Below are 18,235 nucleotides of genomic sequence, written 5' to 3' on the forward strand. Positions count from 1 at the left end.
TCAGCAAGGAGTAAAAATAATTTAAAGAAGATGTAAGTAAAAATTATACAAAGATTTTCCAGAGGGAGTTGATATTTCAACAGCCCAGAACTGCCTTTGGGTCTGATAACCCACAGAGATACCAAGACTCCTGAAAGAGCTACTGAAGCTATGGCAGGAGCCAGCAGCCTGACCTGCTGAAAGAGATACTGTAATTTCAGACCCCTGGTACATGGCACAGCAATCACTGCATGGCTGTATTTAAATGCTGCTGTAAGCCATGAATTCAAGAGCCTCAGGGTGGTGAAAGTAAACCCATATTATATTTAACCCTGGGTGTGTGCTATAGGGCAGGGTGTGGTGTAGTGGCCAGGAAGCTGAGGCACCTCACTGCAGATCCAAAAGCAGTGAGTTTGAGCCTTGCCCTGGGCTTATGCCAAGCTCTGCTTGGTCAGTGCAGCTGCAGCTAAATCTGTGGTTGTTCAAGGCAGAGAAGCAATTGTGGCAACTGCCCTCCCTTGCACGGCATCAGCTTCCCAGACCAACAGCTCCAGCTGTCCTAGAGACACAGGCTGGCACAAGTCAGGCTGAACTTTAGTTTTAACCTACTTAGATGCAGGCACTACCTCAAAAAGGAAGCCCAGAAATATGTGTATAATAAAACATTGCTGAGAACTTTTGCTGCTATCGCAAATCTTATCTCCTGCTTCTTACTAGTTCACTAGTCCTTATTTTCTAACATTTCTGTGTCTTAGCCTCAAAGATTCTTGTTCACCAATTTCTAGTGCTTCCTATTTAAAGCCTTTGGGAACTGATTTGTGGCTAGATCCGTTCTGAACATTTCCTTAAGCACGGTGTACCCAGGATGTTTTCAGCTAGTTCTCACAGCACCATGAGCCCCAGTGCTTTGCATGAGCTACAACAACACCCCCCACCCCTGCCTCACCACTGCTGGGAGCTGAAGGTACCTGATACATGATGGAGGATGGAGGTGGTTCGATGCATGGCTGCTGGTCTGGAAGAGGCAGCTCCTCCAGTAAGTCCACATTGGACAAGGCATCCTCTAACGTAACGTGAGTCGTCATGGTTCTGGATGTTCAGTCTCTGCACTAAATACAAAGGAAAAGAGAGGGTGATAGACAGACAGACAGACAGCAGGAACCAGATTGTGTGGGGAAGTGCCAAAGGACAAAACCAGAACCACAACTGACTGGACCATGAGTCTCCTGGACTTGATCTCGGTTTGCCTTGTTCTCCTTTTCTGGTGCATTTAACCCTCATGTCTCTATGTCATTTCTCATTCTGTGAATCAGCAGCAGAGTGGCAACGCAGAACAAAAGGAACACAAGTACCCACCCAGGCCCTTCTCTGCTTAACTCTATGCAAACTGCTTCAGCCAGGCAGAGCTACACTGTGCTACACAGCAGCTTTAGCAGCACTGAGTGAAAGAATGTGCTCTTAAATGCAGAGCTGTGCCATCAGAAATACCACTCAGAACAGTGTCATTATAAAGGTATGACCGATGCTGACACTCACATGCTCTCCTCTTCACACACACAGAATCATGAACGGTGCTGGAAACTAAACAACAAATTGCATTCTCAAAGGTGAACTGGAAAGGATCAAGTGTGGCACTGCAAGCAGTAAAAAAAAAGAACTAGTTGTTAAAAATGTTCTGGTTTTACCACATGAGGTGTCCCCTGCCCAGTCCCAGTCTGCTGTGGAGCTGGCAAGGGTGCCAGCTGCACTCAGAATGAAAGAGCTTCTGAAAGCTGCCTGGCACTTACCTTAATGAGAGCCTCAAGACAAACCTGTGTCCTTTAGATTGTCTTCATTCACCTTGGTTGTAAGTGCACAAGTATGGAGGGACGGCTGCTGTCACCCAGGCTGAGCATTTGTATAATCACAGCCACAGGGCTTCCCCAGTTAATACCTAATCCATGTGCAATAGCTGTGGCTGACCTAGAGCTTGTGTCTCCTAGAAAAACACTCTGCTGTATTTCCACATTTGCAGAGAGAGATTTCCCTTTAAATATTGACATGTCATTCGATTGGCAAATCACTTCCCCAGTGACTTTTTCCCCACTCAGAGCTTGTCCAGTTTCAAATGTGAGCCATGGAGTTTCATCACTTTAATGTGAAAGACAGCAGAGCTCTCTGCTATCAAAACCCCCATCCAGACACTACTACATTTCACTAAGACACCCAGCAACCTTCGCTTTGGCCCAGGCAAGCAGGCTGAGCTCTTTGCCTGCCTTGGGAAAGGGCACATTTTCCAATCCTTTAATCACCTCTTTGCTTTTTCTCTAAGCTTAATCCAGTTTTGCAACTTTTGTTTTTTGCTGAAGTGCAGACACCAGAGCAGGACATGGGGGAACCTTCCTCCTTGTATATAATCATGCCAGTTACTCTGGTCACATAATAGAAGCTTATATTCAGCTGATTATCTGCTGCAAATCCCTTAGGTCCTTTCTTCTTTTTTTGATCGAATCCACTGTTTCCAAGAATGTAAGTTTGCTTTTCATTCCTAGCACTGGGAGCACAGAAAGACAATGGCTTTGGGACACCCGTAGATAGGAACACATGCTCTCAGCAAGGACCACAGCCAAGGGCGAGGCATGCTGTGTGCAGTCATGGAGCGGCTTCATGCTGGGTAACAAGAGGGATGAGTCTGTGCTGTGCCTCTTGTCATTGCTGCCTGCACACATGGGCTACAAGAATATATATGAGCCTGGTAAAACTCATTCCACCTCCACAAAATATCTCCCTAAGGTACTAAACAGCTGAGAAGCAGGCTTGGGTATACCTGCAGCAGCAGCACCACAAAATAAGTGCCTGGAAAAAAACTCAATTTTGTGTTTCCTCCTTCACCTCTTTTTGTTAAAATGGTTTCCTGTTACAAAGTGTAGCAGCTGTCAAACTCAGGCATTAGTTGCTGCCAGCCACCGGCAGAAGCAGCTTCCTCCCTGCCTGCAAGCACCGTCTACTGCTGCCTGCCAGGCAGGAAGCTCCACTTGCCTAGTCCCATAGACCTCCTCAGCTGATCATCACCATCCTTCTCTCTACCCAGCACCCTCCGATGCCTGAAGACTTGCCTCTGGGATCCCAGAACAACAGCCCTCATGCTTTCACTTGCTTCATTACATATTTGTAGGTTGGGAAGACAAAACCCTTCCATTTTACAACTTTGAGAGTTGTGACTGTTTATTCAGGCTAATTCCTTATTCTTCCCTAAGTCACAGAATCACACAGGACGATAGGGGTAGAAGGGACCTCTGGAGATCATCTTCTCCAATGCCCCTGCCAGAGCAAATTCACCTAGAGCAGGCTGCAAAGGGTGGCATCCAAGTGGGCTTTGAATGACTACAGAGATGGGAGAGACCACCACCTCTCCGGGCAGCCTGTTGCAGTTCTCCACCACTCTCAAAGTAAATAAGTTACTCCTCGTGTTTAGATGGAAATTCCTATGTTCAAGCTTGTCCCCATAACCTCTTGTCTTGTCTTGTCACTGGGCACCACTGAAAAGAGACTGTCCCCATCCTCCTCACACCCATCCTTCAAATATTTATAAGCATTGGCAAGATCCCTCCTCAAACCCTGTGCCCACTTACGCAATGTGCTGGCAGTTTGCTGTAACCAAAGATGCTTCCCCAATAACTCTGTGAAATGCAAAGAGTTCAGCAACTCGAGGGACAAAATTGTTGCTCTTTGGATCATACCAGAAGATAACAGTCCCAGATATGACATCTGGTTCCTGCTATGCTGGGCAGTGCACAAACCTGCAAGGCTAAGCCAGCCCCTGCACTCCAACAGAAGGACAGAGGCAGTGTGTAGAAACAAAAGAAGAGGAAAGGAAGTGGCAAGCTGCAGAGAGCAAATGGTGCAATCGGCTGTTGGCCCACCTGGTTCTTTGCCATGACTGAGCAGGGTATGAGAATTTGGATGCAGATGGAGAAACGACACAGACTTTGTGGGTTTAACAGATGACTCTTCACGAGGACTCCAAATTTCTGTTCTACACTTTCTTAAGCACAATAGGCAAACCAACAGGGGCCCCAGGGAAAACCGTGGTCTGTCAGGACTTCCCCCGGGTCTCATGTCTGTAGCATGCTGTGACAGACAGCAACCTCACAGCTGGAGCACATGATGAAGGGGGTTATTGCTCCAGAACTGGCAGATCTGGATCCTCAGCCCACACCATCCATGGAGGAGCAGCCTCGAGTGATCTCCATCAGATGTCTCTGCCATGGTCCCTCACTTGCTCCTTGGGGTGGCTGTTAAGGCTGGGGAGGTCCCTGGTCTTGGTTGAGGTCTACTGCCCATCTAGCAGTATAGAGGGGCTGAGCACTGGTACAAAGGCTTCAAAGGCATCAGCAATTGCTTGGCCCAGTCTATGTGGTACCGAGTGATGTCTCCCCACCATAGGGGCTGCCCAGGAGACAAAAAGGGGTAATATCACAGCCACAGATTCAGGCTACCCTCACCTTGCTGCAATGACGTTTCTAATAGAAATGTGCTGAGGTTGCCCAAGCAAATCCATCATCATCCTCTCAGTCCAGTGACAAGGGGACAGCTGTTGGGTAATGTGGCAGCAACCCAGGGAAGACAAGGATCCCTGGGGACACTCATCAAAAAGTCTTTATTATGCCTTAACCACCATTCACCACCTGGGCCTCAGGGCAGAGACAGCCACAATGGGAAGAGGGCAGCCTGTGCTGATGCTTTGGCACACAGAGCCCTGGGGCTGGGGACACCACTGCCTGGGAAGCAGTGCAGCAGCCTACCCAGGAATGGAGCTTTTTTGATGCTCTAGCATGTGCTCATCAGAGCAAGGCTTACCCTGCACACAGGAAATCTGTCCTGCCTGTGCTAACTCACACACCATGAAGGCTGCTGGGAGCTGTCTCACAAAGATATGTTCCTCTCCACATCCTGCTCCTGGTCAGAGAGATTATAAAGTCGTTTGGATCCTACAGGTTTTGGCAAAACTAAATATGAGCCTGGAAAGAGCCTGCCCCACCTCAATGAAACCCTGGAGAGAGATGCAGCCACCAGGCTGATTACCTCTTCTGCTAATGAGCATCAGTGCTAATGAGTGCAGTGCTGCCCACACTTTCTGCCCATCTGCTGCAGAAACTTCCTCTCCCTGTTTTGTATTTCAGTTGCAAACTCTTCAGTCATCTCTTGCAGCTTCTAAAGCCAAAGCACCATACTGAGGCAATCGGACTTCTGGACACCGTAGGGAGCTAGCCACATGGGGTCCATGCATGGGGTGTGGTCCCACTACCCCGAAATGGAAATGGAAAGTTACTGACACTGTGACTCTGTTGTGGCAGGGCCACAGACAGCACAGGAAGGCTTTGAGAAGGGGTGATGATGGACGTTCCAGGGCAGATCCTACTTTCCCCACCAACAAGCTTGCCTAGAAGTATTGATGCAGTATCATTCTCGTCTTAGCGAGAGGAACAAAGATCACTTTATTGATTGAGCAGCTTGGGGGAACAAAGAAAGAGTTTGAAAAGCAGGGCCACAATGAGTACGTTGCATGCATGTAAGCTCTGCTCTGAAGCTGAGAACTCTGGGGAAGTGGCATGGGCTGTTTCAGCTTTTCAGCTCACCTGCTCCTACAGAATACATTCACGCTGGGACTGCAGGAGCTACCAAGAACAGGAAAGAAGGCAAGAAAAATAAAGAGAAATGCCCTGGAGACTGGCAGCAAGACAAAGTCTAAGTCCTGGAAGCCCGGGGTGAGATGAGTAGTAAAATTACTTTATCTGAAGAACAAAACTCTCCTGGTCACCTCCTAAGGATCTAGGATTCCTCTATAGCTCTAATGCCCAATCCCTGGGTAACTTGGGAAAGTCAGTTTGGTTTTGATCCTGGGATAATGCTTCTCCATCTTACTTTAAAATAGCTTTTAACCAGTGGTCAGGAACTACCCCAACTCATTATGTAGCACAGCAGACCGATGTCTTCAGTGCATAAAAGCAGAGTGGTTTTGGTACCCATAGCCTCACAGCAGTAGGAGGATAAATGCTTCTGGCCACCAACATATTTTTAGTCAAGAAGATTAACTGCAGAGTGCAAAAGTTTAGTTTAACCCTTGCCTAAACTGCACAGGATTAAGTCCTCTGTGTTTTAGTATCCATGTCATCGACCCCTTCTCTTGTACTCTAAGAACTGCTGGTAATTGCAACCACCACCACAGACAGGAGGTTCTTTGCAGGAGGAAATAAACAGAGCCAGGATGAGCAAGCCTGGCAGACCTGGGCTCCTGCCTTACACAGACACAGATGTTAATAACCATGAAATTACCCTTCTCATAAAAAGGGAAGCTAGACAGCATGACTCCCCAAGCTGTTTTTCTGTATCTGCATTCTATCTTTTCTGCCATTCCATTAGGGCTGTGCTCCAGTCATTTACACTATCCTTGTCTCTCAAGCAACACAATTATATAGGAATTTATTTCTTTTTGAGTAATTTCATTTTTTTTTCCTAAGAAAAGCACGAGGGTGAAGGAAGGAGGCAGGTACAATTAGCTACATGTCCAATGTAGCTGCAAAACATAAAGCAAGTTTACATGCAGCCCCACTGCTGACAGCTACAGAGCTTCTTGGGAAATTCAATGATAAAGGGCAGCATTGTTAATAGTTGGCCAAATACTGATCTTCCCAAATCAATCTGATTCTATTTTTCATGCAACGATGCTAACTGCTTGCTAGTAAGATTATCACAGTGAAAACCAGCAAAGTCTGCTTTGCTTGAGAGACCCTGGCCAGAAAATGGAAGAGTTTGTCATATTCCTCAGGCTAATGACAATTAACTCTATGGAGAAAAGGAGAAAATCATGACCCTTTGCAGAGATTTTACCCTAGAATTCTATCTCTGGCTTTGACAGACACAAAAACACCATCACAGTGACTAACCGTGGACAACTGTCACCATGCACAACATGAGGGTCCTTTTTCTTTGGGTGTCTGTGCAGGGCAGGAGGGGTGCAGTGGGTTTAGCGACTCAGCCTAATTCTTCGAGACCGTTGTGATCCAAACCCCTCGGTCAGGAGCCCCCCGCGGAAAGCGGCAGATGGCGAAGGGGGACAAGCTCTGCTGCTGGCTGTGTCCTTTGACAGTACACACAACTGCCACCCTTCCCCCTTCTCCAAAACAGCCCTGAGCGCGCAGGGAGCTTTCAGTATGTGGCTCTTCCCCTTTTTATTCCTTCCCGGCCCTTCGGATTCACGGAGATTTCTCGTCGAATCCATCTACTCCTCCCCAGGTGGGATGCGGCTGGCACTACGCATTTCCAGCGTCTTGGGGTGGCAAATCCAATACAAAGGAAGGCTGCCCGGGGCGCACCTTGCTCCCGAGCGGTCTCACGCACGGAAACCCGACGCTTTGGGAAGGGAGCCGCTTTCCCGACTCCAACCGATGCCAAAGCACGAACCTGCGGCCGCAGCTCCAAACCGTCGCTCCCAAGCCCGGCTCAGACCCCACCGCTTCCTTCTTCCCCCGCCTCCCCCAGGGACACCATGTTTTCACGCCAGGGTGCTGCGGGCGCTGCCCGGGAGCACCGGCCGGGGCCACCTTCAGCCCCAAGCCTGGCGCCGCCGCTCCTCCATCGCCTCCATTCTCCATCCTCCCTGCGCCGAGCATCGCGGCGACCCCGGCTGGGGTTCGCGCTACCGCTGCTGCCCGCAGCGGGGCCTGCAGCGAGCGACCGCCGGGCCCGGGTCTTGGTCCTCTCCCCCGGTCCCTGGGGCGCGGAGCCCAGATGCGGCGGCGGGGGCTGGGAGAAGAGGATTTGCGCTATTTTCTTCCCCCAGCGCCTTGCAGCGGCTGCGGGGAGGCTGAAGGCTGCAGGTAGCTCTAAGCATTGTGGGATACGTCCCCGCACATCCCGGCCCGCCCGGGCCTCCCGCTCCCGCTCTGCCCCGGGGCGGCAGCACCTGCCCCACCGCTGCCCCCCATCGCCCGCGTCGAGCCCGCCTGGGGCAGCAGCGGGCTTGGCGGCGGCCACAGTTCGCGAAGTCGCGGCTGCATGGAGGGGGTGAGGCCGCTCAGCCCCTGCGCAGCCTCCGCGCCCACCCCCGCTCCTCTCACCTGGCGCTCTGCGGGGTGCGATGCTTCGCTTCGCGGGATGCTCCGCTCCGCGGGATGCTCCGCGCTCGCCCGCACAAAGAGCAGGAAATGGCTGCAGCAAGTGCACTTCCGCGGCTCTCCGCCGGCCCCTCCGCACGGCGGCGGGGGGAGCCCCGGCCCCCGCCGCGGGAAGGGGCTGGAGCCGCACGGGCGGCTCCTCCCCCGGGCAGCGCTGGGGGATGCGCGGCGGGGCCGGGGACTGCATCCCCCGTATGGCGCGGGTCTCCTGCCGGCTGGACACGGGTGTCGCCGGGGAGGGGGAAGAGGAAGGCCACCGGCTCCCTCCCCGGAGCGCCGAGGGGACCAGGGGCGGCTGCCGCAGTCCCCTGGAGGCCCGACGCTAGGTGAGCGCGTTCGGGGTCCCTGAGATAGGAGAACCCGGCTGGGATTCCCGGCTCCCCGCTGCTGAGCCGCATGGGTCTCAGATATTCAGCCTTTTCGCCGCAGAGGATCAGTACCATCCTTGGGTTGCACCTACCAGTTCAATGAAAGCCTTGCTTACAGAATACACAGAAAACCTTGGATCGCTGAGCATGTTAAGGACCAAAACCAGAAGGCATTGCCTTTGCTGACAGCTCCAAGCCTCTTCTGAGTCAGCATCACATCCAGAAGATCTTCCTTTTGGCATTTTTGGCATCTGGCATTTCTTCAGGGACAAGTTTCCAGTCCTTCTGCTCATGCTTCTTTTTATAGCTGGAATACAGCTATTCAGACCTACTGTAAAATCCAAGCTGGGCTCTTACAGCTTTCTGAAGAAATCACCTCATGGTGATTGACAGAAATCTATATGGAACCTGCCTTCATTTTCCTGCATCCCTCTTAGCTTCTGATGCAGCTGTCTTTTGAAAGACATTAGTGGACATCCAAGGACTGTTGAAAGTCTAGATGTATTTCTCAGGTGGTCCTGGCAGTGTTCCTTTCCTGTGCCAAAAAAAAAAAAACACTGCCATCTGGCCCCTTGTGGGCAGCAATGACACTCCTGATTCCTTAGAGATCTCTGCTCTGTTGTCCATGCTAGTGCGGTGCTTTGCCTGGTGCCCATGAGTACAAGTTAGTTCTACAGGGAAGCTTGGACACCAGACTGACACTGTGGCTCTGCTGCTCTAAGCTGAAGGATGCCACAAGCTGAGGGCATCAGGGTCTGCAAACCACAATCAAGACAGTCTTAGGAACTATCTTTGTTTTGATAGACAGGACCACACCTGAAAAAAAATGATTAATAGAATCTCTGGGAGTAGGCTACTCCTCCCCTTCATGGCACTCTATTTCACCTTTACCTGGAACATTTTGTAGACATCATTCCTCTTTTTGCTTTTTATTGCTTGTCAGAATAAACTTAGTAAGCATTGTTTCCACAGATCCCAAAAGATTTGACAGCTAATATTGTTCTCAGGCTTTGGGTGAAGCAAGGTCAGCTGGAGACAATTCTGACAGAGAAAATGTGGATAATTTTTTTCCCCTCACAGTTTAATCTTCTCCCATTATCAGCCAGGCCCAGAGGGATGGGAATTCCATGCATGTGATGATACTGTTTAAATTTTCTACTCAGTGTTATCTTAGATTACAGAATAATAGAACAAACCTCTTGCAGTTGTCCACAGGCTGGCAGAAATGGCAATGAGGGGCAAGACTCATGCAGCAACAGACACAGGAGTGTGTGCATCAGCTGGCCGTGTGTGGAGGGCAGAGATAACATGATGGTGAGGTGAACAGGAGAATGCACGCAAGTTTGAAGTGGCTGCCAAGTGAGATTTAGCTGAGCCATTCACCTGTACCCTGTCATGTTGATGAGTGCAGCACTCAGAGAGCACAAAGACAAACATCAAATAGAAACACTCCTGAAGTCCCCTGGTAACCAAATAGGTGTGGGGAAACACCCTTTGGCATCACTCAGAGGTTACCGCCCCCTTCTTATGAAGATTCAGAGAATTTAAAGCCACCACACATGATGGGCTTACAAATCCACACGTCCATATTGTAAATTACCTAATTTGCAGGAGGTCAGAATACAAGAAGGGTATGGATGTGCTGGGAGGTGTCCAGAGAAGGGCCACGAGGATGATCAGAAGGCTGGAGCATCTCTCCTGTGAGGAGAGACTGAGGGAGTTAGGGCTACTCAGTCTGGAGAGGAGACTTGTTGTGGCCTTTCAGTATCTTAAGGGGGCTTATAAGAAAGCTGGAGAGGGATGTTTTAGGATGTCAGGCAGTGATAAGACTAGGGGGGATGGAAAAAAGCTAGAAATGGGTAGATTCAGACAATGTTAGGAAGAAGTTCTTCAGCATGAGGGTGGTGAGACCCTGAAACGGATTGCCCAGGGAAGTGGTGGAAGCCTCATCCCTGGAGGTGTTTAAGGCCAGGCTGGATGAGGCTCTAGAAAGCCTGATCTAGTGCGAGGTGTCCCTGCCCACAGCAGGAGGGTTGGAACTAGCTGATCCTTGTGGTCCCTTCCAACACTGACTGATTCTATGACCCTATGATTGTACTTCTTACTCCCATCAACTCAGCACATAATCTAACTCTAAAACATAGCCAGCGTTCTGGGGAACAGAAGTATCTCAGAAAGGCAGAAGCAACCTGTCTGCTTTCTGCTGAGGAGGATTTGGAGGAAGAGCAAGCTGTGGCAGGAGGATGTTTTTTATTGCATTTTTGCTAACATATAGTGAAAGCCACAGAAGGGCCTTCACATTTCATCGTTAAAATGCACACAGTTAACACAGAAGCACTGCAAAAGAAAACGGAACATAAAACATCACAATATTATTTTGTGCAACACTCTCTAGCTGATAAATGTTACACACCCAAACATAAATATAATCTCAGAAACGTTTCCTAGCAGAGCAATATTGCTGCTGCTTAATAAACAACCTCTTCAAGCGCTACCGACCCCTGGTTCCTCCAAGGAGGCAGTGAGCCAGAAGGGTAACTTTGTAGATCTGCAGATACTCCTGCCACAGAGTGTGTGTGCTTCAGGAAAAGTAATTTCAGAGTATCCTGTGGTTGTATGGACTAAGTGCAATCAAGAGGGGGACAAAACATTGGTTTGTGGCTAGCTGTCCTCAAATGTAGCTGGCTGTCCTCAAACTTCCCTGGCTAAATGCCAAATTTAACATCACCAGGATGTGACAACAGGTTAACTCAGACTGAAGGACAAGAGGGACAAAAAGATAAACAGCTTAAATTCACTGTAGGCAGAAATTCAGAATCTGTTTAGAGATGCTGATATTCTACATACTGATTCAGACTACCAAGAGATTTTGGCAGGAGTCCTTATCTGAAGGTAGCATTCTGACCCTGCATTTAGGATTGACAACCTTCCATCTGAATGATAGGATTCTCCTTGTCTGGGAGAGTTGTTGTGCATGATATTTGTAGGAGCAAACCACAGAAAAGAATATGGAATTAAAGTGAAATGTGAGGACACTTAAGGCAGGAATTAATATCTTGCCTGTATCCATATACCTGGAAAAAAACCCATTCTGGCTCCTAAAAGCTACTCTGGAACCATGGGAATGAAAAATAGGAAAAACTAAGCCTCCTCCTATGAAGAACTGTTTTTTGCACACACTATGTGAGATCATGGGTTTACATTATTTCCTTGTTCCATTTTTGTTGGCAAATGTATTTGAACCTGACTTCTGTGATGATGGGAGCTTGCACCTCAGAGGTTTTGTAAGCTGCTGTCACCTAAGGTTTATTCATGTTCTCACCTGCCCAAACACAGAAGCATCAAAAATACATACTGCACACAGGTACTTAGCATCCGTGAGTCCTCTTGACTTCTCTAGTTATTGTTAAAGCTTAGCAGAAAGTTCTGGTCTTATTTACATGTTCTGCAGCACACCAACACCCACACTTTTGGTTCTGAGGTCAGTTGTGACAAATCAGTCTTTGTTTTGCAGTGAAAATACAGATTTGCATTGGAGAGGGATATTGTTTCTTCTGCTGTCACCACACAATGTGGAACTCCTTGTGGAGTAAGTACCCTGGCAGTCCTTTTGCAGAAGACTTTTTTCCTTTGATCAGTCCCTTTGTTCACAGAAGAGATGGAAAAGTCTTTACTTGTGATGGTTGAGTTACTCTTTGAAGTATGAGAAAACTCTTCCCATTAGTACTGGTGCACAGAGCACATACTCTGCATGTTTTCTCCTCATGGCTACACTTCTGAGCCTTCTGGCTCCTTCCTCCCAGACACACCAGTTCAGGAGTAGGTTCCCATCTTGTCCTGGACTGCAAGCACATAGCACTCTGTATGGCTCAGCGTTTTGTTCGAAGTAACTGAATGAAGGTCATGTATTTATCTTCCAACTTAGCAAGACTGAAGAAAAAAATCAATGGAAACTTTCAAATTTGACTGCCTCCCTCCAGGAATGTCTCCATTTTCATCAGAGTCTCATTTACCCACTCGATTTCAAGACTCTTTGTCAAGACTTGAGTTTTTTGCCATCTCTCCTTACAAACTTGCATGCACACATAGACCACTCCTCATTTTACTGGGTAACAGAATCCTCTTCTGACTGTGCCACAGTTTGAGAGATAATCATCCAAAGGAAGAACAAAATCATCTCAAAACATCAGCATTAGAAATGCAGTCCCATGTATTCCAGACTTATTCCTGTTTCAGGTCAAGCCCACTCTGAATTACAGAGCCAAAGAAGTGTCTTAAATTCTCCTCCTCACTTAAAGGAAGGTTTGGGATTTTTTTTTCCCTAGGGAAGACCTTCATTTGGGAGTGCACAGAACTGCAGTAGCAATGTCAGATCTCTTAGTTTTGAGGCTGTATCTTCAGGAGAAATACACTTGATGGATTGTGTGGTTCCAGACTTCTCAGTTGCTGCTTCTCCTTGCAAGATGCAAACCACATTCTTAGCCAGACCAAAGCCTGTGTCTGTCTAGGCTCTGGAAGGACCTGAGGCTATCTTGTCTGTCTGCAAATACCAGACTCTGCCTTCTCCTTCTCCCCAGGCTTATGGCAAGTGTTTATGATGGGAGGATTCCTGTTCATGCTTTGTGTAGGGAAAATCCAGCCATCTGCTCTCTCAGGACTCTCTTAGCTTTGCTTAGTGGAGGCTGCCATGATTACAGTTCATACTCAGAGATTTCATTCAGCTGATATAGCAGAACAGAAAAGGAGGGTCGGTCATCTTTCCTCTGAGCAGGGAGAGAAGAGAGAGGGAGTACATTAATGTCAGCTTGAGAGGAATGGCAAGGTTAGGAAGGAAAACCTTGTGAGGAAACTGAGCATTAACAAAAATCCAATCTATTGACTCAGAGAAAGTGCCAGCAGAAGAATGAGGTTCCTTCTGTGTAATGTTTCCTTCCTCCTAGCAGCGAATTTTGCCCCATGGACACTAAGTCCCTTGCAATGGGTTGACTGTCACTTCTACCATCACTATCAAAACACAGCTTTCTTAGGAAGCAGACTTGAATTTCAACTAGCATTAGGTGCACTACACAGACTTCTTGGTGATGTCAACACACTCTCTAGAAACATCAGCTTAAATAAAAGGCAAAGAGCCTAGAGCTGGCTTGCTAGTGCAGATGAAAGCTACAGATTGCTTTGCCTCAAGGACTTTGCTTTGTGTTAACATGCAATGTGTGTTTCTCTCTCCCCTCTTGAGAGCCAAGGGGAAGAAAGGTCTTTTCTTTCAGAGCCAGGGTTCTTCCATGACAATACTAACCATCTTCCAGCAGTGGCTCATGACCTCATAAATTGCCTTGGAGGCCAGTTTGGGTTTGTAGAGCCGAAATCCTGCATTGATTTCTTCCACCACTTCTCCGTTGGTGCGGTTCTCATAGGGAATTTTGCCTTCACTGAAGACCTCCCACATCAGCACTCCTAAAGCAAACAAATGAGAGAAGTCACAAAGATCATCCAGTCCAACCCTACACCCAGCACTGAAGGGTTAGCACTAAACCATGTCCCTAAGTGCCAGGTCCACATGCTACTTAAACATCTCCAGGGACAGTGACTCCATCGCTGCTCTGGGCAGACCATTCCAGTGTTTGAGAGCCCTTTGATCAGTGTGAGCACAGTGTTAGAAACAGTGGGAGAGAGACAGACTGATCTGAAATGAAGTTGTATAACTCTGCAGTCAGCTTTGCTAAATAATGCCTGCTTCCCAGCTTTGAATTCTTCAGATAGGAAGATGTGTAGAGATTGCAGCTCCTCACCAATGATCTCTAATGAAGAGTAAGCAAAGCAGCTGTACTCCCACAGCATGCAGATTCCTGCACTGGGAATTTCTCACCCCTATTTTGTTCTCCTGGGCACAGCAGGATTTCAGGTCTGGCAGAAGAGATGAACAGAGTAGCAGAGCAGAAAGCTTCTCACAGTCATGAGACCATGACACGACAGAGGAATCCTCTTTTGCAAACCCTGCTGGCTGGGGAGCTAACAGGTCTGACAGATGCACAGCACTGCTGTCTGCACACTGCACACAGGAGGCTGGCCAGTGCAAACAGAGCTCATCCCTACTTCATTCAGCCTGGAGCTGGAGTGAGCCAACTTCATCAGGCTTGGCTTCACTGTAAATCAAACTGAGCACCCTTTTGGAAGCATTTGGCTGTCGGTGTACAGGCCAGTTCCTGATTTGTGAAGCAGAGAACATCCTACCCATGCCACTGCTGCTCTGCTGTGAGGTGTCAGAGACAGCTCTGCTGGCAAATGTCCTTTGTGAAGTGTGGTGGGTGCCGAGGAGACTCTTCCACATGCCAGGAGACATGGAAAGAGGAATGGTGCTCTCCACATTGGGTTTGCAAAGGTGTTTGTGTGGGTCTGAGTACCCAACTCCCACGGTGCTGCTCGTAAGCCACCGCAGGAATGCACAACTTCAACACAGCAGAAGGCAGTAAAGGGAGAGGGGAGCACAGAATTGACCAGCACAGACTGGCAAAGGTCATAATGCTGCATTATTTACTGCTAGGCCCAGAGCTGAGTGGCACCCCATTGACTGTGTGCTGTGCACAGCACACTGCCCTGATTCATTCTGCAGGACCATGATTTCCATGCGAGCTGGAGATGGGCCAGACACATCAGTGTGCCAGATCAAGAGGCCAGGGGATAGCCTTTGTTATCTCCACTGCCAATGACTTTGGGGGAAAAAAAATATACAACAGTTTTCTTATCTATGAGAGTCCAGAAGGGAGACCAAAGAACAGAGGCAACTCATAAAACAATGCACTGGGGAGCAGGAAATGAGGTGAGGAAATGCAAACAGTGGAATAATATTTTCAGATTGGCATAAAGCAAATAGAGTCAGCAGAGCAACCTCGGGGAGGCAGAGGGTTCAGGGGAAGCATCAGTGCCCAGCAATCACATGCAGAGAGATAGACTGCCTAAATCATAGAATGGTTTAGGTTGGAAGGGACCTCAAGGATCATCCAGTTCCAACCCCCTGCCATAGGCAGGGACACCTCCCACTAGAACAGGTCACTCAAGGCCTCATCCAACCTGGCCTTCAATACCTCCAGAGAGGGAGCAGCCACAACCTCCCTGGGCAACCTGTGCCAGTATTTCACCACCCTCACTGCAAACAACCCTTTCCTACCATCTAGTTTGAATCTCCCCTCTGCCAGTTCAAGCCCATTACCCCTCATCTTGTCATTACAAGACCTTGTCAATAGTCTCTCCTCAGCCTTCCTATAGGCCCCCTTCAGATACTGGAAGGCTACTCTAAGGTCTCCTCAAAGCCTTCTCTTCTCCAGCCTGAAGAGCCCCAACTCTTGTAGCCTGTCTAGGAGAGGTGCTCCAACCCTCTAATCATCTTTGTGGCCTCCTCTGGACTCACTTTAACAGTTTGATGTCCTTCTTGTGTTGGGGGCTCCAGAACTGCACACAGTACTCTAGGTGGGGTCTGAGGAGAGCAGAGTAAAGGGGCAGAATCACCAGCAAAGGGGGAGAATCACCATGTCTTTCCTTGTGTTAAACAATCTCATTAGTGACTCTCCAACCTTTTCTTGGACACTCCTGGTGCACCTGCCTGAAATAGCAGTGAAGGGGAGAGAGATTTGGGAGTCCTGGTGGATGTAAGGATGACCATGAGCCAGCAGTGTGCTCTTGTGGCAAGGAAGGCCAATGCCATTCTGGGGTGCATTAGAAGGGCTGTGGTTAATAGCTTGAGGGAGATTTTCATTCCCCTTTACTCATCTGGAGTATTGTGTGCAGTTCTGGGCCCTCCAGCTCAGGAAGGAAACAGCTGCTCGAAAAAGTCCAGCACAGGGGCATAAAAATGATTGAAGAAGTTGAACATCTTCCTTGTGAGGAGAGTCTGAGGGAGCTGGGGTTCTGCAGCTTGGAGAGGAGAAGACTAGGGGGTGGCCTGATTCATGTTTATAACTATGTAAGAGATGAGCACCAGGAGGCTGGAGTCAGCCTCCTCTCGGTGATGCCCAGTGACAGGACAAGGGGCAGTGGGTGGAAGTTGAGGCATAGGAGCTTCCATGTGAACCTGAGGGAGAATTTTTTCACTGTGAGGGTGACAGAGCACTGGAACAGGCTGCCCAGGGAGGCTGTGGAGTCTCCCTCTCTGGAGATACTCAAGAACTGTCTAAATGTGTTCCTGTGTGATCTGCTCTAGGTGACCCTGCTCTGGCAGGGGAGCTGGACCAGATCAGCTTTTGAGATCCCTTCCAGTCTCTTCTATCCTATGACTATACAGCATTGTTCAGGTATAATACATTAGGTTGGCAGTATTTGCAGTGTTCCTAAGTAGTTAGGTAGTTTACTATTCTTTGCTTTCTTTCTTTCTTTCACTTAAATGACTTAGGCTTGCTTTAGTCAGGAAAAATACCCTTGGACCTGAAAGGATGTAGTGCTTAGAAGATTTTACTTAGGGTCTGAGCTCCTAGGTTTCCTGAACTGTTGTTTGCTGATTTTTTTTTCCCCATTCTGACAAAAGGCTCTTACCAAATGACCAAACATCAGATTTGGTGCTGTAATTGCTGTAGGAGAAAACCTCTGGAGCAGACCACTTGACTGGAAACTTGCTACCCGTGGAGCTGGTGTACTGATCATCAAGGACAATCCTGGAAAAGAGAAGTCTGCTGAGTAACCCCCTCCATCTCCTGATTGATAGCCCCACAGGAGCATGTGGAGCCTTGGCACCATTACCTTGACATGCCAAAGTCAGACACTTTGACCACATGGGATTCCCCCACCAGGCAATTCCTAGCAGCCTGCAAGAAAAGAAGGTGCAAAGGTCAGAGCTGAAAGGCTATCACAGCCACTCAAGTAGTTTTCTACTAGCAGAGCAGATAGCATTTCTAAAAAGGAGAATCAAAACGACACTGTGCTGTACAAAGATGGTGAAAACTTGAGCTTCTCATGCTTTCAGTACATCTTGCAGCCAGAATGTTCCTGTTGCCAAGAAATCTGTTCAGCCATCAGTCTGACTTGAAGGCTTTTGTTGCCCAGAAAGGATAAAGACCCAAAAATATCCACAGCTACTCAAAGTCCTTGCTCCCCTGACAAAAGAGCAGCAGTGGTTGATGCAGCTTGAGTGAACACCATGTAATTAGAAGTACTTTATCAGCAATGCACATTTAGAAACATGTTAGAGCAGGGCTTTAGGGCATCTTTGCTGATTTTATACATGAACAGTGGTCAGTACCCAGGAAATGTAGGGGCTGGGGCTCTTGAGGAGCAAGAGCCCACTCAGAGAATCACAGAATCAGACAGAATCACAGAATGTCAGGGGCTGGGAGGGACCTCCAAAGATCACTCAGTGCACCCCCTACCAGAGCAGGACCACCTGTTTTTTTATTAATTCCACTTCTCCCCCAACTCCCTCCTTTCCTCTTCACCTCCTCTTTCCCCCATCTCCCTCCTTTCTTATTCATCTCCTCTTTCCCCATCTTCCTCCTTTTCTCTGCATCTTCCCTTTCCCCCCATCTTCCTCCTTTCCTCTCCAACTCTTTTCTTTTCCTCCATCTTCCACTTTTCTTCTCCATCCTTTTCCTCTCCACCTCTTTCCTTTCAGCACCACCTCTCCTTTCCCACCATACCTGCCCTTTTCCCACCCACACTGCATTTTCCCCCAAACCAGGAGCACCTGGGTGCTGTTGGAGTCTCCTCCCACCCCAGGTGTGACCACTTTGCCCTCCCTGCCCTCTCCCCTAT

General features: G+C 48.6%; 2 protein-coding genes across 4 annotated transcripts in view; both read right to left on the reverse strand.

Moving 5' to 3' along the window:
* The window catches only part of CYFIP2 (cytoplasmic FMR1 interacting protein 2), a 58,618-nt gene extending 50,297 nt beyond the window's left edge, over window positions 1–8,321 (reverse strand). For both annotated transcript variants that reach the window (XM_064161968.1, XM_064161967.1), the window contains exons 1-2: window positions 8,079–8,321; window positions 948–1,088 (exon numbers count right to left, since the gene is read on the reverse strand). In XM_064161968.1, the coding sequence (XP_064018038.1) occupies window positions 948–1,064 (117 nt within the window). In that variant the 5' untranslated portion in view covers window positions 1,065–1,088; window positions 8,079–8,321. The remainder of the gene's footprint in view (window positions 1–947; window positions 1,089–8,078) is intronic.
* Window positions 8,322–13,194: 4,873 nt separating this feature from the next.
* ITK (IL2 inducible T cell kinase) overlaps window positions 13,195–18,235 on the reverse strand; it is a 31,881-nt gene continuing 26,840 nt past the window's right edge. For both annotated transcript variants that reach the window (XM_064161973.1, XM_064161974.1), the window contains exons 14-17: window positions 17,228–17,292; window positions 17,024–17,142; window positions 13,797–13,954; window positions 13,195–13,266 (exon numbers count right to left, since the gene is read on the reverse strand). In XM_064161973.1, coding sequence (XP_064018043.1) covers window positions 13,195–13,266; window positions 13,797–13,954; window positions 17,024–17,142; window positions 17,228–17,292 — 414 coding nt within the window. The remainder of the gene's footprint in view (window positions 13,267–13,796; window positions 13,955–17,023; window positions 17,143–17,227; window positions 17,293–18,235) is intronic.

This window comes from Pogoniulus pusillus, chromosome 22, assembly GCF_015220805.1.
Source record: "Pogoniulus pusillus isolate bPogPus1 chromosome 22, bPogPus1.pri, whole genome shotgun sequence".
NCBI classification, from domain to species: domain Eukaryota; kingdom Metazoa; phylum Chordata; class Aves; order Piciformes; family Lybiidae; genus Pogoniulus; species Pogoniulus pusillus.